At 43.2% G+C, this 27,392-nt stretch overlaps 1 protein-coding gene across 1 annotated transcript in view; it reads right to left on the bottom strand.

The window, feature by feature from the left end:
* Nucleotides 1–6,438: 6,438 nt before the first annotated feature.
* Nucleotides 6,439–27,392, bottom strand: part of LOC118397332 (ubiquitin-associated and SH3 domain-containing protein B-like) — a 44,954-nt gene continuing 24,000 nt past the window's right edge. The window contains exons 2-14 of the mRNA XM_035791982.1: nucleotides 21,121–21,174; nucleotides 20,286–20,472; nucleotides 19,599–19,797; nucleotides 17,138–17,307; nucleotides 16,626–16,834; nucleotides 16,209–16,356; nucleotides 13,699–13,822; nucleotides 10,868–10,990; nucleotides 10,668–10,760; nucleotides 9,693–9,837; nucleotides 8,921–9,027; nucleotides 8,464–8,573; nucleotides 6,439–8,213 (exon numbers count right to left, since the gene is read on the bottom strand). Coding sequence (XP_035647875.1) covers nucleotides 8,076–8,213; nucleotides 8,464–8,573; nucleotides 8,921–9,027; nucleotides 9,693–9,837; nucleotides 10,668–10,760; nucleotides 10,868–10,990; nucleotides 13,699–13,822; nucleotides 16,209–16,356; nucleotides 16,626–16,834; nucleotides 17,138–17,307; nucleotides 19,599–19,797; nucleotides 20,286–20,472; nucleotides 21,121–21,174 — 1,807 coding nt within the window. The 3' untranslated portion in view covers nucleotides 6,439–8,075. The remainder of the gene's footprint in view (nucleotides 8,214–8,463; nucleotides 8,574–8,920; nucleotides 9,028–9,692; nucleotides 9,838–10,667; nucleotides 10,761–10,867; nucleotides 10,991–13,698; nucleotides 13,823–16,208; nucleotides 16,357–16,625; nucleotides 16,835–17,137; nucleotides 17,308–19,598; nucleotides 19,798–20,285; nucleotides 20,473–21,120; nucleotides 21,175–27,392) is intronic.

Below are 27,392 nucleotides of genomic sequence, written 5' to 3'. Positions count from 1 at the left end.
CCGCCTCAGCCTCTTTGGTGGCCTTTCACTCCATAAAACAAGTGGAAATTTAAGGCAACAAACACATTGGCCTACAGTGAATGAGACGTAGGTAGACCTATGGAAAACTGTTGCTTGCATATGGAGTAAGGGCTTAATAAAAACGTTCTAGTCCTACTGCAACTAGTTCATTATTTCATGAGGATCCTTTTTTTAATAAGTATTATTTATTTTCTGATAATTAAGACCCGCCTGAAAGACATCTGTACAAAACCCCTAAGTCAATATCCTTAATGTACGATCAGTACTTCAGCTGCCTGAGCTTCGTTTAATGGATTGTGTCGTATGAGAAAATGCACTGGAATTAGAAAAGGTCTGTAGCCACCAAAACCTATTCACTATATTGTCCAAATAATATGGCATCTCCAACATATATTGTGAGGAAAAGCGAGATAAACACAGCGCATGGACAACTAGCAGGTCATGGTAGATTGGATATACAAGCCAACATGACATTTGGCTCTTGTCATTATAAAGTGTGTGACATGATGGATAATCAACACAAAGCTACCTACTACATTTGAATTCATACATATGATAGTACCATTATGTATATTGTCCCAGCGATAAGTGAACAAAAATATTAATCCTTTCATAAAAGCATGAAAATTGGTACAGGCCTGAATGAATACGTTGCCATGACTCTATCTCAGTCGCACCTTCTCAAAATCATTATTTGGGGTGTAAGACCAATGCGATAATCAACTTACAACATTTCCCTTTTTTTAAATATTGGTCAATGAATGGGCATAGTGTATTCTTGTGGAAGTTCCATAAAAACAACACTCATCCTGTATCCTGTCCAATACAAATGAGGTTTCAGGCAATAATAGAAGATAGACTGTGATGCATTTAATTGGGTCCCTCAGACATCCGTGAGGAATTCGTGTGGTTTAGAGCTTGGCATAAAACAAAAGGCTAAAGAAATTAAGCAACATCAAACTAATGAGAGACTGGAAAATAGCAATCACTGAGGATAGCTTCGGGAATAATACAGACAGCACAATCCAGTGGGGATGAGAGTTTCTTCAAAGTTGACATCTGCCCACGTAAACATTGGTATTACCAGAAACATGCAAAAATGTAGTTCTTCAGAGGCAGCGCAGGCCTACTCTTCCAGGCTGAGTTTGTGGAGATTAGAGTGTGCAGTAGTCTGGTAGGTCCCTGTAATTGGTTGTACAATGATGCCAACGCCAGCAGCTACCTAAACTACCTCAGCTACCTCAACTACCTCAGCTACCTCAACTACCTCAGCTACCTCAGCTACCTCAGCTACCTCAGCTACCTCAGCAACCTCAACTACCTCAGCTACCTCAACTACCTCAGCTACCTCAACTACCTCAGCTACCTCAACTACCTCAGCTACCTCAACTACCTCAGCTACCTCAGCAACCTCAGCTACCTCAGCTACCTCAACTACCTCAACTACCTCAGCTACCTCAACTACCTCAGCAACCTCAACTACCTCAGCTACCTCAGCAACCTCAGCTACCTCAGCTACCTCAACTACCTCAACTACCTCAGCTACCTCAACTACCTCAGCTACCTCAACTACCTCAGCTACCTCAGCTACCTCAACTACCTCAGCTACCTCAGCTACCTCAACTACCTCAGCTACCTCAACTACCTCAGCTACCTCAACTACCTCAGCTACCTCAGCTACCTCAACTACCTCAGCTACCTCAGCTACCTCAGCTACCTCAGCTACCTCAGCTACCTCAGCTACCTCAACTACCTCAGCTACCTCAGCTCAGCTACCTCAACTACCTCAGCTACCTCAACTACCTCAGCTACCTCAGCTACCTCAACTACCTCAACCTCAACTACCCAGCTACCTCAGCTACCTCAACTACCCCAGCTACCTCAGCTTCCTCAGCTACCTCAACTACCTCAGCTACCTCAACTACCTCAGCTACCTCAACTACCTCAACTACCTCAGCTACCTCAACTACCTCAGCTACCTCAACTACCTCAGCCACAGAAAACAACTTGTCGGTGAGTTCACTACAGAGGCATTGAGTGGAGTTTTCCTTATTCAACATTGCGCAACTTTGTTTTTTTAACCTTACTTCAACCCTTAACCCTAAAATGAACCAATCACATTTATTGCCTGAATTTATCTAATCCCAGTTGTTTCTGCCCTCAAAACAGATCTGCCCTCAGAACAAAACGGAATTAGGAAAACTCCAATCGGCAACAGAGGCTCGACATTGACAATGATGTGAGACAGACGTACCACACTCACACAGGTTTGGGGGTCGACTGCCCTTTATCTGCATGCTAGACAGCGTTTTCAACTCAGGTCTCCTTCTGGCTCCAGGCAGGTGGCAGCTGGGTGAAGGTGGTGGTGGTGTTTGTGTTGGTGGACTGGAAGCTCCATTTGAAGGAGCTCAGGGAAGCCTGTTAGTTAACAGGCACAGTTGTAGCAGACCTTGACCAACTCCCGTCTCCAAGGTGACCAGCCAAGGGGCAGGAGTCTACAATAAATCAAGTAGGCGAAACAAAAAGAGAAGCACAGCAAAGCAAGTTAAATCTTGCAAAACTAAAAATACACAATTTCTAATAAAAAGTAACTGCAAACTCAAAATAATTCATAGACGCACACAATAATTGTGTGCTGGTCTTCAATTTGGGGGGGAATGTACTACTGTAGATGGGGAATAGATGAAAAGGTATAGCCTAAACAACACTTTTGTTTTCACAAGAAGATTACTCAGACTGAACTGTATATTTACGTTGAATATCTACATAAGTATATCTAACTGATATCTACCTTGAGATCAGTTACTTCAATATTTTATATTGTTGTTGACCTAGTTGTATATAGGTTTTCAACAAAGTTGTATTTTCAGCAAAAAAAAATTAATCATGCATCAATATGCATTTAAAATTCTGTCTGTCTGTCTGTCTGTCTGTCTGTCTGTCTGTCTGTCTGTCTGTCTGTCTGTCTGTCTGTCTGTCTGTCTGTCTGTCTGTCTGTCTGTCTGTCTGTCTGTCTGTCTGTCTGTCTGTCTTTCTGTCTGTCTGTCTGTCCTCTGTCTGTCTGTCTGTCTGTCTTTCTGTCTGTCTGTCTGTCTGTCTGTCTGTCTGTCTGTCTGTCTGTCTGTCTGTCTGTCTGTCTGTCTGTCTGTCTGTCTGTCTGTCTGTCTGTCTGTCTATTTTTAGACGGTTGCAGAGTTTTTCTGCACTGGAGTAGTAGATGAGGCTTTTCTGAGTGGAGATTTTAGCCCTAGGAAATAAAAAGTCTGTTTACATCCAAGTGGGTCAATGCTTCACTTCTCTCATTTCCCAGTCTACTTTAGGTATTTTAGTAGAAGGCAATCATAGCACAGACAAGAAATCCAACTAATATATTTAATTTGGCCTCCAGATTTCAGGTCTGTTGGGGATGGCGGAGGACACATTAAAGGAGAGTCCAGGCTAAATCAGGACAAGAGTGGCAGAGATCGAATATCCCCAGCTCGGATAAACCCGTTGGCCAGGATTTTTAAGCTGCTGCTGGTGCTGAGACAGTTTCTGAAACCAGAGCCCCAAAGCCCCAGGTGTATTTATACGCTGGAGTAAATAGGGGTGAGCAGGCCACCAAATATAATTACAAGTCAGTGCAACAATAACTCAACGTCAGAGGTCTCTTTGGGTTTCCTTTTGGGGTATAATTATACATAGATAATAGACATAGATAACTCAACGAGCGAGAAAGATGATATTGATGGAAGGATGCTGTTTCTTTCCCAAAATATTCAACAAGATGATTGATACACAATTGACTCTCATTCAAGTTTTATGCACATAATCAGAGATATGATTTGGCTGTCAAATTTGTAGTCATCATAGAGTATGCCAGTATGAGGAAATTACGTGTACTGCGAGCATGCAGGGACCAACTGGCAAGTGTCTTCACTGACATTTTCAACCTCTTCCTGTCCGAGCCTGTAATACCAACATGTTTTAAGCAGATCACCATAGTCACTGTGCCCAAGAACACTAAGGTAGCCAGCCTAAATGACTACCGACCCGTAGCGCTCACATCTATAGCTATAACGTGCTTTGAAAGACTAGTCATGGCTCACATCAACACCATTATCCCAGAAATCCTAGACCCACCCCAATTTGCCTACCGCCCTAACAGATCCACAGATGACGCAATCTCTATTGCACCCCACACTGCCCTTTCACACCTGGACAAAAGGAACACCTATGTGAGAATGCTGTTCATTGTCTGCAGCTCAGCATTCAACACCATAGTGCCCTCAAAGCTCATCAGGAGCTAAGCTATGGACCCTGGGACTAAACACCTCCCTCTGCAACTGGATCCTGGACTTCCTGATGGGCCGCCCCCAGGTGCTAAGGGTAGGTAACAACACATCCGCCACGCTGATCCTCAACACGGGGGCCCCTCAGGGGTGCATGCTCAGACCCCTCCTGTACTCCCTGTTCACTCATGACTGCACGACTCCAACACCATCATTAAGTTTACCGATGACACAACAGCGGTAGGCCTGATCACCGTCAATGACGAGACAGCCTATAGGGAGGAGGTCAGAGACCTGGCCATGTGGTGCCAGGACAACAACCTCTCCTTCAACGTGATCAAGACAAAGGAGATGATTGTGGACTACAGGAAAAAGAGGACAGAACATGCCCCCATTCTTAACGACGGGGCAGTGGTGGAGCAGATTGAGAGCTTCAAGTTCCTCTGTGTCCACATCACCAACAAACTAACATGGTCCAAGCACACCAAGACAGTCGTAAAGAGGGCACGACAAAACCTATTCCTTCTCAGGAGATTGAAAAGATTTAGCATGGGTCTTCAGATCCTCAAAAGGTTCTACAGCTTCACCTTTGAGAGCATCCTGACTGGTTGCATCACTGCCTGGTATGGCAACTGCTAAGGGCTGTGTTTAGTCTAGGCTAAATATGGCGTGACGTTTTGATATCTGTGTAAATCTCTCTAGGACAAGGTGACATTTTTCAATATATTTGCCTGTATTTACCCCCCAAAATGAAATGCTAATTAGATGCTAATGTGGCTATCAAAAAGAACTACAAATGCCATGATGATCTGAACAAGACAATACCTGAAGACAAAGGTGTTAGCTAGAGATGCATGGTTATCAAAACGTCACGCCAGGGTAAGCCTATACAAAATACAGCCCTTAATTTAAGTGTTTCTAAAATTCTCTATGGAAAAATGAATGGTGGAAAAATTATTGGAGCCATTTACCTGTTTGACCACTAGGTTTTATAAGGTTTTATTGCCTACTTGTATGCATGATTATTTGTGTGGCAAGGTATGTTATCGGTGGTGCTGACATGCATGCATCATCATCATCAGGTGTGATAGGGTCACTTTTGCCTGGTAAATCAGACTGACAGCAGAGTTCAGTCTGGTTTAACCAGGCTTGGGTCGCTTAACCTGAGGATTTTGGCAATGAGGCCCTTTATCTACTTCCCCAGATTCAAATGAACTTGTCGATAACATGTTTATGTCTCTGCGTGCCTTTTGAAGGAAGTTGCTAACTAGCGCTAGAGCAATTGCTAACTAGAGTGATACCCATAGACTTCCAGTCATTGCACTTTCGCTAGTTAGCATTGACTCATGAAACGACCTCTAACTTCCCTTATAATGGACACAGAGACATAAAAATTGCTAAATCCTGAAGCATTCCATTAAAGGTCCAATGCGGCTGTTTGTATCCTCATATTATGTCATTTTTAGGTAACAATTAAGTATCTTACTGTGATTGTTTTCAATTAAAATGGTCAAAAAGAAACAAAAATAACTTCATGCAAAGAGCATTTTCTCAAGCAAGAATGTTGCTAGGACTGTCTAGGAGAGGTCTGAATGGGGAGGAGAAAACTAGCTGTTATTGGCAAAGATGTTTGGAGATCTCTTTCTTATCAGTCTAATAACTCATTTAATTCACCAGGCAGGCCAAAACTCCCCCAATTTTTTTTTACACACAATATGACAGTATCTTATTCCTTTCAGTTCGTTATTTATGTCTACTTACTGCATAATTTTCTAAGGATTTCTTTATTTTTAAATCACTTCAGGCCAGGGGTGTCATGGACCTATTATTTTATAGGGGGCACCAAGTACGTAATGATGGAGAATTTAGAATTTTTCAAACACCTGAAGCATATTTTTCCTGCAATCTAGAGCCATAAGTTTAGTGATTAATTTAACATCTGAAAAAAAATTACAAAACAAATCTGAGGGGTCGCGTTTCCGTGTGCCCCATGTGGGGCTTCAGGCTAATTTTCTCCCTAAGATATGTAGTCAATTCCAAAGGTCTTATACCTACACCTAGTGGCTAAACCATAATACTATTGAACAAGGTGTTGAAGGAGTTCTCGATCTAATAAAATAAAAATAGATAACAATACACAAATAAATGACCCGATTTGTTATTTATTTGATATGTATCTTATACATATCTGAAACAGTGATCATGTCTGTATCATATAGAGGGGGGAATTCAGACAATTTTTGAATCAAAATAAAGAACAAAACAAAACAAACAAAAGAACAAAATAAAGATATGCTCATATCTGAATATACAAGTGGCAATCTTTTCAATATTTTGCAAATTTTCGCCCAAATATAAAGAATATGTTTGATTTAACTTTTAGCATTTTGGTGAAAAACTTAAATTACTTAAATTAACGTTTATATACATTTGGAAATACAATATTTGAGACAATAAATGAACACAAATTGACACAGATGGCTTCCTCCTCAGTTTCCAGAGTTTCCTCAACAGTGCATGTGGCTAACCTCTGATGTAGGTCTGCTTTGTTCCTCACTGACACTTTTATTACACATTTCGCAATTGTACTTGTAAGTATTGTACTTGTAAGTATTGTACTTGTAAGTATTGTATTTGCATGTATCAATGGAAGAACAGCACCAGAGCATTGTTATAGATCCTCCTCAATAATAAATGCATTATTTGCAGAAAGATTAGATCAGATAGATTTAGATGAGGCTACACAAAAGCATTCAAGTTGACATAATGAGCAGTGAACCTCCCTCTGATTTCACCACTGAGACGTCAAGAGAAATCAGGTTCAATCTTCAGAGGCACTCACAACAATTTTCATGACCCAATGAAATGCAAATACTGTATTAGGTCACAATGAAAACTGCACCTGAGAAAAACTTATTTTCCTACCACAGGACAGGTCTTTTTAATAAGATTTGATAAAAGCTCTTCAATTGTTAAGTATCTGAATAAAATATAAATGGTCACAACTGGAAGACTGAAAGATATTTTCTAGTGCAGTGGTCGACAACTATTCTGCAGTAAGACCTTACATTATGTAAAATAAACACGTACAGTGGAGGTTCCTAACTTCTGGTTATTAGACCTGCCTCACCAAGGCTCACCTGTGATTGTCAATAGTTCATTTTGTCCCATCGAGACTGTTTCAAACAAACCGGGTGAAAGGCCACCCAAAACATTTTTATACAACCAGCATACAACGTGACCATAAAGTCATAAACGATGTCATACTGAACACATTGCAAGAGATCATGAACTAAGTTTTGCATGTTTTCTCCCACAATGAGTTCAACTTTATACACACAGAAACACAGATTCCACACCGGGAAACATCCGAGACATGACTTGCGGCTACAATCAAGGGCTTTTGAGGATAACATCTGCAAGCGGGACTAGGGATACAATTGCTTTTCGAAACACAAACTACTCTGTTCGTTTTTTTAGGTCAATGTTCTCAACCTTGTGACTTCCTTCTGGCACACAGTTGATGATATAATATGTAATGGTTCATGTGCTTAGCCTCCACGATCAACCAGGCCGAGACTTAGCCCTGCTCTCTCCACTCTCACTAACAACAATACTGTCAAATTAGAAATGTCAACAATACTGTCAAATGACAATATGTACAGTATAGTACATCTAGGTCCAACCACCCATTGACTCTGGTGGGGTCTTTCAGTGCTGTTTGACCAGAAACTACATCCTCAGGATGGGGCTAAGCAAGTCTGCTCTCCACGGAAGCGGATGTCATTCCTGGAGGAGGGTCTCCCTCCAGTTGAAGCTGTGGTTGGGTCCATGTGTGAGGGGCAGGATGGGTGGGTCCACCAGCTGCCAGATCCCCGTGTCACTCTGCTCCTCGCACGTACAGAAACCCAGGTAGGGGATCTACAGGAGGGAAAGAGGCTCTCGTCAGCCGCAATAAAGGCAGAATGAAAGTTAGGAAGTGGGGTGGAAAGGCAGAGGGGGAGAAAGAGAGAGAGAGAGAGGCGGACAAAGAGAGAGACAGACAGACAGAAACACAGATACAGAGAGATAGGCACAGGGTGAAAGTAAGAGTGAAAAAGAGTGAGGGGGAAGACACAATGAGATCAAAATAAAATATCACATTGAGCGAGTAAAATAAACTTCAGCTGACCTTCCTGACTACTTGGATGAAGTCCTTGGAGGTCTGGGGGCTGCGGCCCTGGAGCTGTCGGGTGCAGGCCTCCAGAGAGGAAGCATGGGCCACAATCAGTATTTTGTTTCCTACAGAGTGAGAGATGAGGAGATGAGGGAAGGGAAGATAAACACAGACCAGATGAATCTCAAAGTCCATCCCACACAAGATGTTTCTGTATCACATCTGGGATTCAAATTGTATTGGTTTGCTTTCAAATGCAACGAGCATTTGATTGAGCCTGTCTAGCGTGGAGTGGGAGATGAACAGGGTTTGCACTTTTGGGACTATTACGTTGATTCCATTGCGCCAGGCAAGCTCAATCGAGCACAGCTAAAGGATTTGAAAGATAGGTACTAATTGAATGCAGGACTGTTTTTTTTATACACATCCCATCCAAAGCCACAGCAGTGACTGAACCCTGCATCATAATTACCCATATTTTCACAGTCAGACAGAATGTCTTTGGTCACTTGGTAGCTCCGGCTCATGTACGTGTCATAGGACTCCGACACGCTAAGTTTGCATATTGGGATGAGAGGTCTGTGGGAAGAAGGAGTGAGAACATGTGAGACAGAGGCATGGCTGAAAAGGCCCCGGCCCCATCCAGCAACAACCCTTAGCCCCTACCCTTACCACTTCATGTACGTAGGTCAGAAGGAATTAAATAAGCATAGGCAACATGGTAGTAGCTCCATCATTTTCTTTGATAGGCTTAATGGAATGTTAAACATATTATTTGTACATATCTGGTTGTCTTTATACCTGTGCCTAGGCCCAAGGTTAAAGGGACTAGGGGTGGTTTCTGGATGGAGCCTAAATCTGCGTTTACACATGGAAGCGGCATCGCGCGGTGAAACATCGGAAGGAAAGCGAGAGAAGCGGCGAGTTGGCGAGGGACCGTTGAGCGATGCAAGCATGGGCGCGGAAGCTGAAAAGGGCAGGACTAAAGCTGGGGAAAGCAGAATTTTCATGAAATCCTCCGTGATATGGTGAAGCGAATGACCAATCGATTCTCACCATAGCTTCCAAACCCTACTGGATTGGCTGACAATGGCTGTTAATACGTAGCACAACCCAGCTTGCTTGCTAGCTTGTTAGCACGAGGGCGAGGCTAGCGTGGCTAGGCAAGTGCAGCTTGTATAGTGTAAATGGCCAGTAAGAGTACAGTATGGAGGTGAACCAGGAAACAGTCTTGCCTGTATCACCTGTATGTTGTGTCAACACTGAAGTGGGATGCAGCCAGGTCTGTGGGAGGGATCCAGGCAGGAAGAGAGCTGCCAGAGACCCACTTGGTCCATTCGAATAGCCCTGGCTCCACTCTGATCTTCAGCTTGCCATCCTGCTGCATACCTGCAAGGGGAGATAGAGAGGTGCATAAGCAAAAGAGCAAGACTGCAGCCTCTGCTGCACACACCAGCCTTGTCCAAAAACAACCCCTAGTCCCCTAGCCACTTACGTAGATCTGAAGTGATTGGATTGAGATAAGCAATTTGGAGACTATTTCACTTAGCCTATCAGAAGGAAAGGGAACTACTACCATATTGGCTAAACTTATCAACCCCCTCTCAGATCTACATAAGTGCCTCGGAGGAAAGGGTTGGACCAGAACACATGATATGCTCTCAACTATGTTCATTGACAACATTTCAACCACTAAAGGGGCAATCCACAGTTGAAACAATAACAAAGCGTCCTCCCTGCCACGGGATGGGTCTGGAGAAATCTAATTCATAGACAGAGCTATGGATGCAAGAACTGACCATCCATGATATCAAATGATAGTTTTAACTATGTTTGTAGGCTATATAGTGTATTCTTACATTTACTTTGTTTACAAACATTGGAGTGAAAAAAGTGTATAATTTTGTTTCTGATGGAGTACAACAGTTTCTAAACTCATGAAGCATTTATAAATGAGATTGTTCAAGAATCAATGGGTACATATAATTAATTTGTAAATTAAATTGTTCTCGAATCAATGGGTAGATACAATTAATGTACAAGTTATATTCTTCTAGAATCAATGGGTACATATCATTCATTTATAAGCCCCAAAATGGATGTAGAAACTGCAGATCGCCCTTTAAAGTCTTCATCGGGGGTTAGAGAGGCGAACACAATCGATAAGGCTTTTTATCCTAAGCAGGATTTGTGGTGGCAAGTAACTACATGCTGGTTACCTTTGAGGATGTTCTGAGCAGTCTGGACACAGCGCAGAGAAGGCGAACAGTACACAACGTCTATCACTGTGTTGCTCTCCAACAACGCCTGACCTGCAACACAGGCAGACAGATAGACAGAGGAATAGGTTGTTATCACACTGTAATGAAATATTAAACATGGAATTGGGCAGATAACATATGTGTTGACAACCACGTACCCACTATTTGTGCTTGTGTGGAACCAAACACAGTGATGGGGGTGTCCATGTCGTAATCTCGGTGTCCTCCATTCCACATGGGCAGGCTGACTGGCATGTTCAGGTTAGTGCGCACATATCTACCTGTAGAACAGAACACCACAACCCAGCACACTGCTGTTATGGTTTCAAAACCTACAAACAATACTGCCGTTTTATCTACCCAATCAAAACATCAGATTCATCCAACTCAAATTGTATGACTCATTTGAAAGCACACTTGCTTTTAGGATAGATGCGCGATGTCTAATATTAAAGAAGTCTCGAGGTATTGCTCGCCTCAGATAGAGTACCTTATGATAAGCTGTAGACCACACTATCTACCAAGAGAGTTGTCATCTGTATTATTCGTAGCCGTCTATTTACCACCACAGATCGATGCTGGCACTAAGACCGCACTCAGCCAACTCTATAAGGCCATAACAAAAAAATGCTCATCCAGAAGCGGCACTCCAAATATTTACCAGCATGTCACGTACAACCAGAGGGGAAAAAAAACTCTAGACCACCTTTACTCCACACACAGAGATGCATACAAAGCTCTCCCTACCCTCCATTTGGCAAATCTATCCTCCTGATTCCTGCGTACAAGCAAAAACTAAAGCAGGAAGTACCAGTGTCTCGCTCAATACGGAAGTGGTCAGATGACGCGGATGCTACGCTACAGGACTGTTTTGCTAGCACAGACTGGAATATGTTCCGGGATTCATCCAATGGCATTGAGGAGTATACCACCTCCGTCATCGGCTTCATCAATAAGCGTATCGAAGGACGTCTTTCCCCACAGTGACCAGACGTACATATCCTAACCAGAAGCCATGGATTACAGGCAATATCCGCATCGAGCTAAAGGCTAGAGCTGCTGCTTTCAAGGAGCGGGACACTAATCTGGATATTATCCGCTATGCCCTCAGAAGAACCATCAAACAAGCAAAGCGTCAATTATGGCTGTTTGGGTCTGGGATTTATGATAAATTGTTACGAGCCTAAATTACTCACGGATGATTACTATTGACTTCTTAATGAACTCGACTGTTGAATTCCCTAAATTATGTTAATAATGAATGATATGATTTGATCTTTGATTATGAATTTGATTGGATACATGTTATTTGTTTCCTTTGTGATGCAGCACAGACTACTCAGTAAATATACCACATTATGGTTAAAGGAATTCCTGCCTCAGTCTCATCCATTCCTCTGTCAGCTGACACGTGACCACCTGTTCACCTTCACTGTCAGTCATCCTACCTGTCCAGCTACCCACACAGATTCCACTAATCTTTCAACAGGATTAAGACTGAATCTTACTACACCGGCTCTGACGCTCGTCGGACGAGGCATGGCTGTGAAAACTATTATGGACTACAAAGGAAACCCAGACGCGAGCTGCCCACTGAAGCGAGCCTACCAGACGAGCTAAATGCCTTTTATGCTCGCTTCGAGGCAAGCAACACTGAAGCATGCACGAGAGCACCAGTTGTTCTGGATGACTGTGTGGTAGCCGATGTGAGCAAGACCTTTAAACAGGTCAACACTCACAAAGCCACGGGACCAGACGGATTATCAGGACGTGTACTCAAAGCATGGCATTTTCAACCTCTCCCTGACCGAGTCTGTAATACCTACATGTTTCAAGCAGACCACAATAGTCCCTGTGCCCAAGGAAGTGAAGATAACCTGCCTAAATGATTACCGCCCGTAGCACTCACGTCGGTAGCCATGAAGTGCTTTGAAAGGCTGGTCATGGCTCACATCAACAGCATCCTCATGGATACCCTAGACCCACTCCAATTCGCATACGACCCCAACAGATCCACAGATGACGCAATCTCAATAGCACTCCACACTGCCCTTTCCCACCTGGACAAAAGGAACACCTATGCGAGAATGCTGTTCATTGACTACAGCTCAGCGTTCAACACCATAGTGCCCACAAAGCTCATCACTAAGCTAAGGACACTGGGACTAAACACCTCCCTCTGGATCTTGGACTTCCTGACGGGCCGCCCCCAGGTGGTAAGGGTAGGCAACAACATGTCTGCCACACTGATCCTCAACACCGGGATCCTTCAGGGGTGTGTACTCAGTCCCCTCCTGTACTCCCTGTTCACCCAGAACTGTTTAGCCAAACACGACTCCAACACCATCATTAAGTTTGCTGACGACACAACAGTGGTAGGCCTGATCACCGACAACGGAGAGGCAGCCTATAGGGGGGAGGTCAGAGAACTGGCAGTGTGGTGCCAAGACAACAACCTCTCCCTCAATGTGATCAAGACAAAGGAGCTGATCATGGACTACAGGAAAAGGTAGGCAGAACAGGCCCCCAAAAACATTGATGGGGTTGTAATGGAGCGGTCGAGAGTTTTAAGTTCTTTGGTGTCCATAACACCAACAAACTATCATGGTCCAAACACACCAAGACAGTTATGAAGACAGCACGACAAAACCTTTTTCTCCCCAGGAGACTATTATACTGTATATGCGTAGTCACTTCACTCCTACCTACTTGTATAAATGACCTCAACTAACCTGTACCCCAGCACACTTACTCTGTACCGGTACCCCCTGTATATAGCCTCGTTACTGTTATGTTATTGTGTTACTTTTAATTCTTTTTTATGTTTTACTTTAGTTTATTTGGTAAATATTTTCTTAACTCTTTTTGAACTGCACTGTTGGTTAAGGGCTTGTACTGTAAGTAAGCATTTCACGGTAAGGTCTACACTTGTTGTATCCGGCGCATGTGACAAATAAAGTTTTATTTGATTCGATTTGACTCTGCTCACCTTTGGAGTCAGAGCACAGTGAAAGCCACTGTTTCCCAAACACCACATCCATCCGCTCACCGTGCCGACAGACAAACAGGGTCTGCTTGGGCAGCTGAGAGTGATTGCTACCGACCCGAAGCACCTAAGAAACAATACAGTGAATTGGGGCATCAAATCCATAACATTTCCCAACATTTTCAAGAATTGATCAGTACACCAGAAAAACAGCTTTTGTATTGGAGCAAAGTTATTATAGTTTGTGTTTTTGTATTAGTTTTTATTTACATTAGTTTGTATTTTTTTATTTGAAGCTCAGTTTAATTTCCTTTTCAGACCTGATTTGCTAGTTTTAATTTAGTTATAGTTGTATACAAATATTTATATTTCATTTTTATATGATTTAGTTTCAGTTTTAGGAGCGGCAGGTAGTCTAGGGTTAGAGTGTTGGGCCAGTAACCAAAAGGTTGCTAAATCGAATCCCCGAGCTGACAAGGTAAAAATCTGTCGTTCTGTCCCTGAACAAGGCAGTTAACCCACTGTTCCTAGGCCATCTGTGTAAATAAGAATATGTTCTTATTAACTGACTTGCGTAGTTAAATAAAGGCTAAATAAATAAATGTTTTGGTGTTAGGGACAGAAAGCATGCGTTGGAGGCATTGGTGTTGTATAGTGTTTTGGGGATGTAATTTCTCGCAACTGAGGGCAGTAGTACAGTCGTGGCCAAAAGTTGAGAATGACACAAATATTAATTTCCACAAAGTTTGCTGCTTCAGTGTCTTTATATACTTTTGTCAGATGTTACTATGAAATACTGAAGTATAATTACAAGTGTTTCAGTGTCAAAGGCTTTCATTGACAATTACATGATGTTGATGCAAAGAGTCAATATTTGCAGTGTTGACCCTTCTTTTTCAAGACCTCTGCAATCCGCCCTGGCATGTTGTCAATTAACTTCTGGGCCACATCCTGACTGATGGCAGCCCATTCTTGCATAATCAATGCTTGGAGTTTGTCAGAATTTGTGGGGTTTTGTTTGTCCACCCACCTCTTGAGTATTGACCACAAGTTCTCAATGGGATTAAGGTCTGGGAAGTTTCTGGCCATGGACCCAAAATATCAATGTTTTGTTCCCCGAACCACTTAGTTATCACTTTTGCCTCATGCCAAGGTGATCCATCATGCTGGAAAAGGTATTGTTCATCACCAAACTGTCCCTAGATGGTTGGGAGAAGTTGCTCTCGGAGGATGTGTTGGTACCATTCTTTATTCATGGCTGTGTTCTTAGGCAAAATTGTGAGTGAGCCCACTCCCTTGGCTGAGAAGCAACCCCGCACATGAATGGTCTCAGGATGCTTTACTGTTGGCATGACACAGGACTGATGGTAGCGCTCACCCTGTCTTCTCTGAACAAGCTTTTTTCCGGATGCCCCAAAAAGGGGATTCATCAGAGAAAATGACTTTACCCCAGTCCTCAGCAGTCCAATCCCTGTACCTTTTGCAGAATATCAGTCTGTCCCTGATGTTTTTCCTGGAGAGAAGCGGATTCTTTGCTGTCCTTCTTGACACCAGACCATCCTCCAAAAGTCTTTGCCTCAGTGTGTGTGCAGATGCACTCACACCTGCCTGCTGCCATTCCTGAGCAAGCTCTGTACTGGTGGTGCCCCGATCCCACAGCTGAATCAACTTTAGGAGACAGTCCTGGCGCTTGCTGGACTTTCTTGGGCGCCCTGAAGCCTTCTTCACAACAATTGAACCGCTCTCCTTGAAGTTCTTGATGATCCGATAAATGGTTGATTTAGGTGCAATCTTACTGGCAGCAATATCCTTGCCTGTGAAGCCCTTTTTGTGCAAAGCAATGATGACGGCACGTGTTTCCTTGCAGGTAACCATGATTGACAGAGGAAGAACAATGATTCCAATGTTATTGGAACTCAATCAGCATGACAGAGTGGTCTCCAGCCTTGTCCTCGTCAACACTAACACCCGTATTAACAAGAGAATCACTGACATGATGTCAGCTGGTCCTTTTGTGGCAGAGCTGAAATGCAGTGGAAATGTTTGGGGGGGGAGGGGTTCTGTTCATTTGCATGACAAAGAGGGACTTTGCAATTAATTGCAATTCATCTGATCACTCTTCATAACATTCTGGACTATATGCAAATTGCCATCATACAAACTGAGGCAGCAGACTTTGTGAAAATGAATATTTGTGTAATTCTCAAAACTTTTGGCCACCAATGTACATACATTCTAAAGTCAATCTCAATGAGACTTGGATTTAATATGAATAGCGCCGACTGGTGCAAAAAAATATGGTGGAAGGATTTGTTTTTTTTTTCATTTACTATGATAACCTTGATTTGAAGTCATTCTTCAAGAATAATAAGAATCCTGCTGCATATCATAACCAGGACCAGGAATTTTTCCTGATCAGGATTAAACGCTAGGCACTAGTTATCCTGGTTAGGAAAAGCTGTATGGTTTAGTTAAAGAAACTTCTTTCTTTTCTTTGGAAAAAGTGCCAGTACCTGCATGGGATGATAGATGAGGCTCGAAGTGGGTGTGTCCCCAGGGCTTGCGTTGTCGAGGCGACGGCTGTCCAGCAGCCCATCGAACAGGCCCCTTTCCCTGCTCTCTTTGTCGGAGGTGGCGGAGCAATTGAAGAAGGAGTGTGATCTGCACAGGGTAGAAGACAAGAGTTAACACACATACTCACTACTACTCATTCATCACTACTGACTAATGAGCAGAACTCTCCATGCTCCTTTACAGTATTCTGGCCCTGGGTACGGGTCAATTCCAATTCAAGATGCAAACAGTTCCTTCTGGATTGACTGAATTGAAATGGAATTGACCCCTGCCCCTATGTTCTGGACCCAGGACTGTAAGTAAGAAGTAAGAAGCACGCCAGGGGTGTAAGTAAGAAGCACATTCTGAGGGCTCACCCGTGGAAGACCCAGGTGTCACACTCATCTGCCCGGCTGACGTAGTTCTCAGGCAATAGGCCGGACAGCCCCGTGGCCAGGGAGGACCCGTAGACCCAGCCCTCGCTGGTGTTTTTCTGCTCCAAGGGAGACGTGAAGACAAAGTCACCCAGGACCAGCTCCAGCTCGTCCTCATTCTGAGGGGCGTAGGGATACATCACGCGCAGCGTCTGCAACAGAGGGAGGGAAGGACACAGCTTGAGCACACCAACGGTGTATCTAACACCAGAATACAGTACAATGCAAGGCTATAGGTCTAAATGGGCAAGCTCGTAAAGGGCCACTGTGACATTTACAGCCGTTTCTAAATTAATTATACTGTATATTCCCATTGATTCTTGAAGAATATCAATTATTATAAATGGCTCATGAGCTTGTCTTGTAGAAGGTACAAGGTCTATTTCATGGTGTTGATTAGTAGAAAGTACAAGAGTAGTATTGGATGTGAAATGAAAACAAAGTGTTATTATTACCTCATGATTGGCAAACCGAATGTCCCGGGAGAAAAGGACAGCCAGCCAATCACAGCCTAGCTTCACCTCGATTCCCTTGGCCAGCTTTTCCAGGGAGGTCAGGTGATTGGTGGGGAAGTAGTAGGCTAACGTCACATGGAGCTGCTTCTTATGGGGCTCTAAATGGACATCTGAGACAGAGAGAGGAGCACGAGTGAATAAAGGTAAAGAATATCAAGAAAGCCATTTCTGTGGGGCAAACTACTACAGTGGAAATCTAGCTCAGCAAATCATAGAACTACAGACTTGAGCAAAATGTCCCCATATTTTCCAAACAATCTTTTTTGACGTGTTATAATCCACCATGCACAATTTGAAATGAAGCTCCAAACTGACGGTGCTTTATGGTGAGGATAATCTCTTTAGGATTAAGCATTACAGTCAGGGCCGGCGCCAGAACGAATCAGTTGGACAAGCATTTGATTTTTATTCACGGGCACATCCTGTGTGCTTGTGCGCAAACACATTTTGTTAATGGGTGTTATGATAAAGACCATACACTCTTAGAAAAAAAGCTGCTATCTAGAACACAGAAGGGTTCTTTGGCTGTACCCATAGGAGAACCCTTTGAAGAACCATTTTTGGTTCCAGGTAGATCCCCTTTGGTTTCAATGTAGAACCCTTTCCACAGAGGGTTCTACCTGTAACCAAAAAGGGTTTTTACCAGCAACCAAAATGGGCTGAAGAACAGTTTTGGAACCCTTTTTTCTAAGAGTGTAGGCAGCTCGTGAATGTTTTTTTTGGGGAAGCTTACAATTTATCCTACCATTTCAACCTATCTGCTTGCCATATGACTAAAGGCCAATGCAGCAGTAGGCCTTTAACGTCCATCATCACCTAAATAAAATACATAGGACTAAAGCCGCAAAAAAAGTGGAAAATATCCTGATGAAAATTCTGGTTCTTTCAATCACATTAATATCTCTGCCTCCCTTTCTATCTGTCTTGACTTGAGCTATCGCTAGCGAAATGCAACATTGTACCAACTCGGCAGGTTGGCGTACTCAGACGCGAACGCTACCTTCATGTTGTCAGGACAGAGAAACCACACACATGCTCATTGCTCACATGGAGCACTCCAAACAAAAGACAGTGAAAAAATTGACAAAACTCCTAAACGATGGTTATGAAACAAACCAAATCGTGTTTCTCACAAGTGTAGCAGGTTGTGAACTCTGCAAACAATGTTTCCACTCAATGAGAATGGTAAATTACTGTAATACATGCATTAACCGAAATGAATGTAACTAAATGACAGAGATGAACGGTATGGTTAATATGTCATGTTGAATTGACAAAAAGAAACAATCAAAGGTCAAACAATGAAACAATGAAACAATGAAACAATGACTGTGAAAGATTTGGCGGGAGACACCGGAGAACATTCTGGAGAGCTTAGTGCATGTATTCTGGAGAGAGAACCCCATATCTTCGCCACACACCCAGCCCCTTCTTCTAGTCTCAACATTTTATACTCAAGACACATGATCTTCACACATTTTAGATGCTTTTCACTGATAGCCGCAACTCAATAATCAGCTAGGCCTATTGCCACGCGCTCTGCCCAAATTGCTGGCTACCCCAATAGGCATAGGCCTATACACTTGTGATTTGAAACAATCCACAGCAAAAAAAAAAACGTTTTAAGAAGATAATGATCCTCTGTGGCCAAGTCAAGCTCTCTGGTAGAGTATTTTTGAATGATTGTATTTAGACAGGAGTAATTATATAATTTTGGCAAAACATCCATTTACTTTAGGGGAAGCCAGCCTCCGAACAGTGCACTGTGCACACGCCAACTTTCCTTTCTAATGTTCAAGTGGCTGAAACCAAGTGGCTGAAACCATCTCGTATGTAATGACGAGATGCTCATGTCTCCGCCCTAACAATGTGAGTCGTTGTCCCAAAGGCCGGAATGCAGGTGACAAGTTTAGGTCTGCATATAAACGCAATGGGCTTATTCAGGACAGATTTGCGGGAGAGCAAGCCCTCTCACTTCGCCTCTTCCTCTCTGCTGAAACTAGCGAGCGAAACAGCACCCCTCTGTCTTACTATATGTAGCCCGTGTATCTGACGCTGTCTGGCCAGAAAGAGTATGACATGTCATACCCATTCTGTCTAGACAGCATCAGATACATGGTCCACACATACAGAGACAGAGACGAGCTGTTTCACTCGCTCAGATGCTTAATCTGAGATTGATGTGTCTTTCTTTCTTTGCGTTTCTCAGTCAAATAATTGATCAGTCGGTAGGGCCCGCCAATAAATTCAGCCCTTATTACAGTCATCCCTTACCAGCTTAAAATATGTAATTTTCTGACCAAAGCATGTGGAGAGATAGACTGCCTGTAAAAAGGCAACGTGTGTATGCTGGGTGTGCGTGGGTGTGTGTCCATGTGTCACAGGTAGAGATAGTTCCTACCTGCTTTTCTGGCAGCCTCGGAAGCAAAGTCGGCAGCAAACTGCTTGAGGACATCTGCGATCTGCTCCTCGACGAAGAGGCCTATGAAGTTGAAGGAGGTGTAGAGCTCCAGGGGCAGAGGGCTAGGGAAACGACCCCTCCATTGGTCGACCGTGGCCTGCAGGGCCTCCAACAGGGCATCCACCTTCTTGTCTGCACACTGCGGGACAGGGTAGAGTCTGAGTACCACACAAACACTGAGTCTTACATTAACATTTAGGGCCAATTTTCCAGACACAGATTAGTCCTAGTCCTTGGACTTGTGCTCAATGGAGAATCACCATTAAAAGCACGTTTTAGTCCAGGACTAGGCTTAATCTGTATCTGAGAAACTGGCCCTTACTAGACAGATGTTACAGTCTCTTGACCTCAACGGGACTTCCTGGATAAATGCACACTTCCTGGATAAATGCACAAGGGTTCTTCGGCTGTCCCCATAGAATAACCATTTTTGGTTACAGGTGGAACTTTTTTAGGTTCTACATGGAACCAAAAAGTGTTTTTCAAAGGCTTCACCTATTGGGACAGTCAAAGAACACCTTCAGCACCTTTTTTTCACAAGTCTTAAGTAATGTAATTACAATACTTCACGGTTAGCTGAATTCGAGGGAGAAGCATCCATGTGTTGATGTATGACGTGAGGCTCACCATGAAGAACTGGCAGAGCGTGATGTGGGGGAAGATGTTGTGGGCCTTGTTCTTGCCGCAGGAGACACGGGACTGCTGCCAGAAGTGATGGAGCTGATTCTGCAGGGGTCCGCTGGGGCGCAGGTACAGGACGTACTCTCTGGGCAACGGGTCATCCAGGAAGGGGTCATCCACATGGGAGAACAGCCTGAGGAAGAGCAGGAGAAGAAGAAGAGGAGGAGGAGGAGGCTTATCAACGACTGAGGTAGAAGATGTGTGTGTGTGGGGGGGGCTCCAATGCAGCTGTTTTGATCTCAATATGAAATCATTTCTGGGTAACAATTAAGTACCTTACTGTGATTGTTTCCATTTAAAATGGTCAAAAATAAACAACAAAATTGCTTCTTAGAAAATAGTCATTTCTCAAGCAAGAACTTAGCTAGGACTGTCTGGGCGTGGTCTGAGTAGGGAGGGGAAAACTGAAAAACTAGCTGTTATTGAAAAAGAGGTTTTGGAACTCTCTTTCTTATTGGTCTATTAACTAATTTACCATCTGGAGATGTCACCAGGCAGGCCAAAACTCCATCCCACCAAAACAAGCTGAAACTTCAGACAATCTTTTCAAACAGCTCTTACACTAAAATGGCATCATTATACTTTTCACAATTTCACAGTATTATTCCAACCTCATAGTGTGGAAATATATATAAAACCCAGGAAATGTTGACTGCACTGGGCCTTTAAAGAATTGTAGTCATTCACACATATGCAGCACAGCAGAGGGCAGCATAACACACATGGTTAATCTCTGGGAGTGTGTGTTTGTATACCTGTGCATGTGTGTGTTAGAACTCACCAGTCACATGCTGCCTGTACACTCCTGCCTCCTGTTGATACTAGTGCCTTCAATCTGCAAAGACAGAAAACAGTAATGGCTACAATGCTTCCTTTTGAAGGCACAAAGTCAGAGTTCACCATCTCTGTTCCCTATTTGTCTGAGATAAGTGACCCAGGCTGCGTCCCAAATGGCACCCTGTTGCCTATTGGGCCCCCGTCAAAAGTAGTGCACAATATAGGGAAAAGGCTCCCATCTGGGAGGCACAGATTCACACAGTTGTAAGAAGCACTACTGAGGCAGAGTTCATACACTGTATCTTTAGTAATGTGGAGCATGGTTCAGCAGGAGTAACACAGCCTTTATTATAAACAGCGGAGTCTGATACAGTGGACAGTTGTGCTAAGTTCATCATATCGTTTCAATAAGACACGCCAGAGGGAAGTGTGGAGGAGATTCCTTCGATACAGTATGAGTATGAATAAAACATAAAGGTGTAAAGTGAACAACCCACCGCATATCATTTCCACGAAGCCACTTCAAATGTCAAAACCAATTCAATCCATGAAAATAGACACACATGCTAAGTCACTCTCCAAAATAGCAGACAACCGTATTGTGAGGCAGCTTCCTCAATCCAGCAGCACCTGGAGGCCTGGTTAACAAGCAGTGGAGGGAGCATGCTGATTCTTATTAGGCCATCAAAACCTAATTGCAAACTATTTAAGGGAAGGAAAAAAACTTGGAAACTGCTAATGCGATTCACCTCTCTGGGGACTATAGTCTCCATGGCATCCGCAGCGGTGGAAACCAAGACAGCACCTAGTACTGAGACCTGGGGGGCACCAGTAGGGCAGAGACAGATCCTCTCCAATGTAAATGTAGATGTTTGGTTTGGACAGGGCCTCTTGGCCTTACCTTTTGGCTCACTTATTAAAAGTACAAATACAATGTTGATCCAGTTTAACTTACTTCTGTATCCGCAAACACAGGTTGACGCAATAGAGTCAAAAGGTATTAACCAACCAGTTTAACATTTGAGCTCCACCAGACAAGTCAATCTGTGGAAAAGGGTAGTACAGATGCTTAATGGTATATCTACCGTAAGAATGTAGGACATATTTCACCTTTCACCCAGGCCCTTCAACAGTACTAGTTTAAACTTGACAATACTAGGATTGTGTGAAGATGTAATGTTGCGGACAGGGAGTGTCCACAGAGGATTGATTTCATGCATTACATCAGCCAAACATACAGTGGGGCAAAAAAGTATTTAGTCAGCCACCAATTGTGCAAGTTCTCCCACTTAAAAAGATGAGAGAAGCGTGTAATGTTCATCATAGGTACACTTCAACTATGACAGACAAAATGAGAAAATAAATCCAGAAAATCACATTGTAGGATTTTTATGAATTTATTTGCAAATTATGGTGGAAAATAAGTATTTGGTCAATAACAAAAGTTTATCTCAATACTTTGTTATATACCCTTTGTTGGCAATGACAGAGGTCAAACATTTTCTGTAAGTCTTCACAAGGTTTTCACATACTGTTGCTGGTATTTTGGCCCATTCCTCCATGCAGATCTCCTCTAGAGCAGTGATGTTTTGGGGCTGTTGCTGGGCAACACGGACTTTCAACTCCCCCCAAAGATTTGCTATGGGGTTGAGATCTGGAGACTAGCTAGGCCATTCCAGGACCTTGAAACACTCCTTCATTGCTCGGGCGGTGTGTTTGGGATCATTGTCATGCTGAAAGACCCAGCCACGTTTCATCTTAAATGCCCTTGCTGATGGAAGGAGGTTTTCACTCAAAATCTCACGATACATGGCCACATTCATTCTTTCCTTTACATGGATCAGTCGTCCTGGTCCCTTTGCAGAAAAACAGCCCCAAGCATGATGTTTCCACCCCCATGCTTCACAGTAGGCATGGTGTTCTTTGGATGCAACTCAGCATTCTTTGTCCTCCAAACACAACGAATTGAGTTTTTACCAAAAATATATATTTTTGTTTCATCTGACCATATGACAGTGACCAGATGAGTGTGTATACAGTTGAAGTCAGAAGTTTGCATACACCTTAGCCAAATACATTTAAACTCAGTTTTTCACAAATCCTGACATTTAATCCTAATAAAAATTCCCTGTCTTAGGTCAGTAAGGATCACCACTTTATTTTAAGAATGTGAAATGTCAGAATAATAGTAGAGAGAATTATTTATTTCAGCTTTTCTTTCTTTCATCACATCCCCAGTGGGTCAGAAGTTTACACACACTCAATTAGTATTTGGTAGCATTGTCTTTCAATTGTTTAACTTGGGTCAAACGTTTCGGGTAGCCTTCCACAAGCTTCCCACAATAAGTTGGGTGAATTTGGGCTCATTCCTCCTGACAAAACTGGTGTAACTGAATCAGGTTTGTAGGCCATCTTGCTCGCACAAGCTCTTTCAGTTCTGCCCACAAATGTTCTATAGGATTGAGGTCAGGGCTTTGTGATGGCCACTCCAATACCTTGACTTTGTTGTCCTTAAGCTACTTTGCCACAACTTTGAAAGTATGCTTGGTGTCATTGTCTTTTTGGAAGACCCATTTGTGACCAAGCTTTAACTTCCTGACTGACGTCTTGAGATGTTGCTTCAATATAGCCACATAATTTTCCTTCCTTGTCATGCCATCTATTTTGTGAAGTGCACCAGTCCCTCCTGCAGCAAAGCAGCCCCACAACATGATGCTGCCACCCTCGTGCTTCACAGTTGGGATGGTGTTCTTCGGCTTGCAAGCCTCCCCCTTTTCCTCCAAACATAATGATGGTCAATATGGTCAAACAGATCTATTTTGACCAGAGGACATTTCTCCAAAAAGTACGATCTTTGTCCCCATGTGAAGTTGCAAACCGTTGTCGGGCTTTTTATGCCGGGTTTGTAGCAGTGGATTCTTCCTTACTGGACGGCCTTTCAGGTTATGTCGATATAGGACAAATTTTACTGTGGATATAGATAATTTTGTACCTGTTCCCTCCAGCATCTTCACAAGGTCCTTTGCTGTTGTTCTGGGATTGATTTGCACTTTTCGCACCAAAGTACATTCATCTCTAGGAGACAGAACGCGTCTCCTTCCTGAGCGGTATGACGGCTGTGGTACCATGGTGTTTATACTTGTGTACTATTGTTTGTACAGATGAACGTGGTACCTTCAGGCATTTGGAAATTGCTCCCAAGGATGAACCAGACTTGTGGCGGTCTACATTTTTTCTTCTGAGGTCTTGGCTGATTTCTTTTGATTTTCCCATGATGTCAAGCAAAGAGGCACTGAGTCTGAAGGTAGGCCTTGAAATACATCCACAGGTACACCTTCAATTGACTCAAATTATGTCAATTAGCCTATCAGAAGCTTTTAAAGCCATGACATCATTTTCTGGAATTTTCCAAGCTGTTTAAAGGCACAGTTTACTTAGTGTATGTAAAATTTGGACCCACTGGAATTGTGATACAGTGAATAATACAATTGTTGGAAAAATTACCTGTGTCATGCACAAAGTAGATGTCCTAACTGACTTGCCAAAACTATAGTTTGTTAACAAGAAACTTGTGGAGTGGTTGAAAAACTAGTTTTCATGACTCCAACGGTAGTGTATGTAAACTTCTGACTTCAACTGTACAGAGCCCTGTTCCAGAGTGGAAGCTAAATGTGGCCCATGTACCAAGTGTGTATCAAATTCTGAATCAAAGGAGGTGCAGCGATCAGATCTCTGTAACTGAATATATTAGGTGCATAACACAATCATGCATACAAAAGCCACAGTTGTGTGAGTTCAGCTACATTCAGCTCAAAGTTGTTCCAACCTCAATGGAAAAAACAGGCAGCTGCTTTTGACTTGTGGCCTGTTCTCTGTTCTGGAGATCCTCTGTGAACCGCACAGGCCTCAGTCCAACATCCTGAATAAGGTAGCGAAAGCATTCTCCCTGTCAGGCTGTCTATGGGCTGCGCTGAAATGAACCCCTTAAGAGTATCACAGTGCTTCCCCATCTCCACTTCAGATGCTTCTGACAGGAAACACTTCAGAAGTAAATCAGCTGAGGACAATGTGGTCTGTCTTTCTCAGATCTGAACCAGGCGTAAAAATAAGCTGTGGTCACTGGTATTTAAAGGTTTGCAATCAACCGAAATGGTTTGAATGAAGAGAGAACCAGTGTGACAGTTAGATCACTCCCACATGTGAACATATCATAGCCCAGCGTTCCCCAACAAGTTGGTTTTATTCATCCCTCCAAGTTTTTTTGGTTTTGTTTTTTTTAATGAAAAAAAAAAGAGTATATATTATTTTGGGGGCTTGGTGGGTCGTTTTCTTTGTTGGACATAAAAGACAGTAAAAACATCAGGAAATCAGCTATTTTTTTTTTGTTTAACTTTTTTACCACTTTTTCATGATATCCAATTGGTAGCTACAGGCTTGTCCCATCGCTGCAACTCCCGTAAGAACTCGAGAGAGGCGAAAGCCATTTGTCCTTCGAAACACAACCCTGCCAAACCACACTGCTGGCTTAACCAGGAAGCCAGCCGCACCAATGTGCTGGAGGAAACACCGTACAACTGGCAGCTGTAGTCAGCGTGCATGCACCCGGCCCACCACAGGAGTCGCAAGAGCGCAATTGGACAAGGACATCCCGGCCGGCCAAACCCTCCCCTAACCCAGACGACACTGGGACAATTGTGCGTCACCTCGTGTATCCCGATCACGGCCGGCTGCGACACAGCCCAGGATCGACCCCGGATCTGTAGTGACGCCTTAAGCACGGCAGTGCTTTAGACCGCTGCACCACTCAGGAAGCCCTGCGATTTTAATTTCAGAAATCTGTTCCTAAGTATTCCCACACATAATAGAGAGATGTGATCGTACACAAATAATAATTAATAATAATTGATTGGATTTATATAGCACTTTTCTACTAACTGAGGTACTCTAAGCGCTTTACATAGTAGGGGGAAACTCACCTCATCCACCATCAATGTGTAGCACCAACCTCAGTGATCCACAAGGACCATTTTTGTGCCAGAACCACACATCAGCTATCAGATGGAGAGCTGAGGAGTGATATATATATGCCAATTAGGAATGAAGGGGATGATTAAGTGGCCATGATGGAATGTGGCCAGATTGGGAATTGAGCCATGCCACCGAGGTGAACACCCCTACTCTTACAATAAGCGCCATGGGATTTTGAGTGACCACAGAGAGTCAGGACACCCGTTTTAACGTCCCATCCCGAAAGACGGCACCCTACACACGACAATGTTCCCAAATGTAATTAAGGTTTGAAATTATTCAATTTTTGTCAAATATTATATCCTTCTAAGCTTCTTGCGGTCAGTTTGCAGTGGAAATGTTTTTATTTTATTATTATGTTCCGGCCCCCCGACCGTCCGCTTCAAGAACAAATTGGCCCGTGGCTGAATCTAGTTGATGATGCCTAAGTTGACAGAGACACAGAGCCAGCAACAGCAGTGCTGTGCTGTGGTCGTCCACCACAGCAGGATGAGAACTGCATCAAGTATGAACATGGTGTAGACACTGACTCTTAATTGAGCATAACTGCTGTTTTTCTGGTCCCTGAATTCATTTAAATTCAATTCAACTTTATTTGACCCTACGGCTATTACAATTAATGACGTTCCCAGAATAGACCTTTGTTTGAGCAGTAAAGTAGTCTTACCAGGGCTGGGGTGAATTTAGAAATGGAATTCAAATTAATTTCATTATGACTGAGCTACTGTAATAGTGTTGTGTGTCTGTAGCATGGAAGAGCTCAGCTTCATCCTGAGGTATTTATTTACACTATCACCCCACACACCCATGTCTTACACTCAGTTTCTCAACCTATCACATCTGTCCAGCAATAACATGACATCAACGATCCCACAAGTCCATGTGCACTTGTAATTGACTACATTTTGATCTGTGAGTTTGGGTGCAAGGCTTGGACCCAGTTGGATCCAGTTTCCTCCAGAGCCGATGAAGTACAAATGCTGTACAACATTCTGTTTTGTGAGCTAATATAATTTTAGTCCAATCTCTCTGGGAAAAATAAAATAAATATGAACATTTCAAAACACCCAATACGCCCAATACGCTATGAAAGTGAGATTTTCCAACCAGAGAGTTCCTGTGAGCTTCTCAAGACAGGAAGAGGAACAGATGAGCCTCTAAGCAGGACACCCCCACAATCAGCGCACTCGTGTACGTATGTATTAGTACACCAAGTGTATGTGTGTGTCTGTGTGCACGTTTTTGAGG

This window comes from Oncorhynchus keta, chromosome 18 (assembly GCF_023373465.1).
Source record: "Oncorhynchus keta strain PuntledgeMale-10-30-2019 chromosome 18, Oket_V2, whole genome shotgun sequence".
Lineage (NCBI taxonomy): Eukaryota > Metazoa > Chordata > Actinopteri > Salmoniformes > Salmonidae > Oncorhynchus > Oncorhynchus keta.
This window is presented reverse-complemented; position numbering and strand designations above follow the sequence as displayed.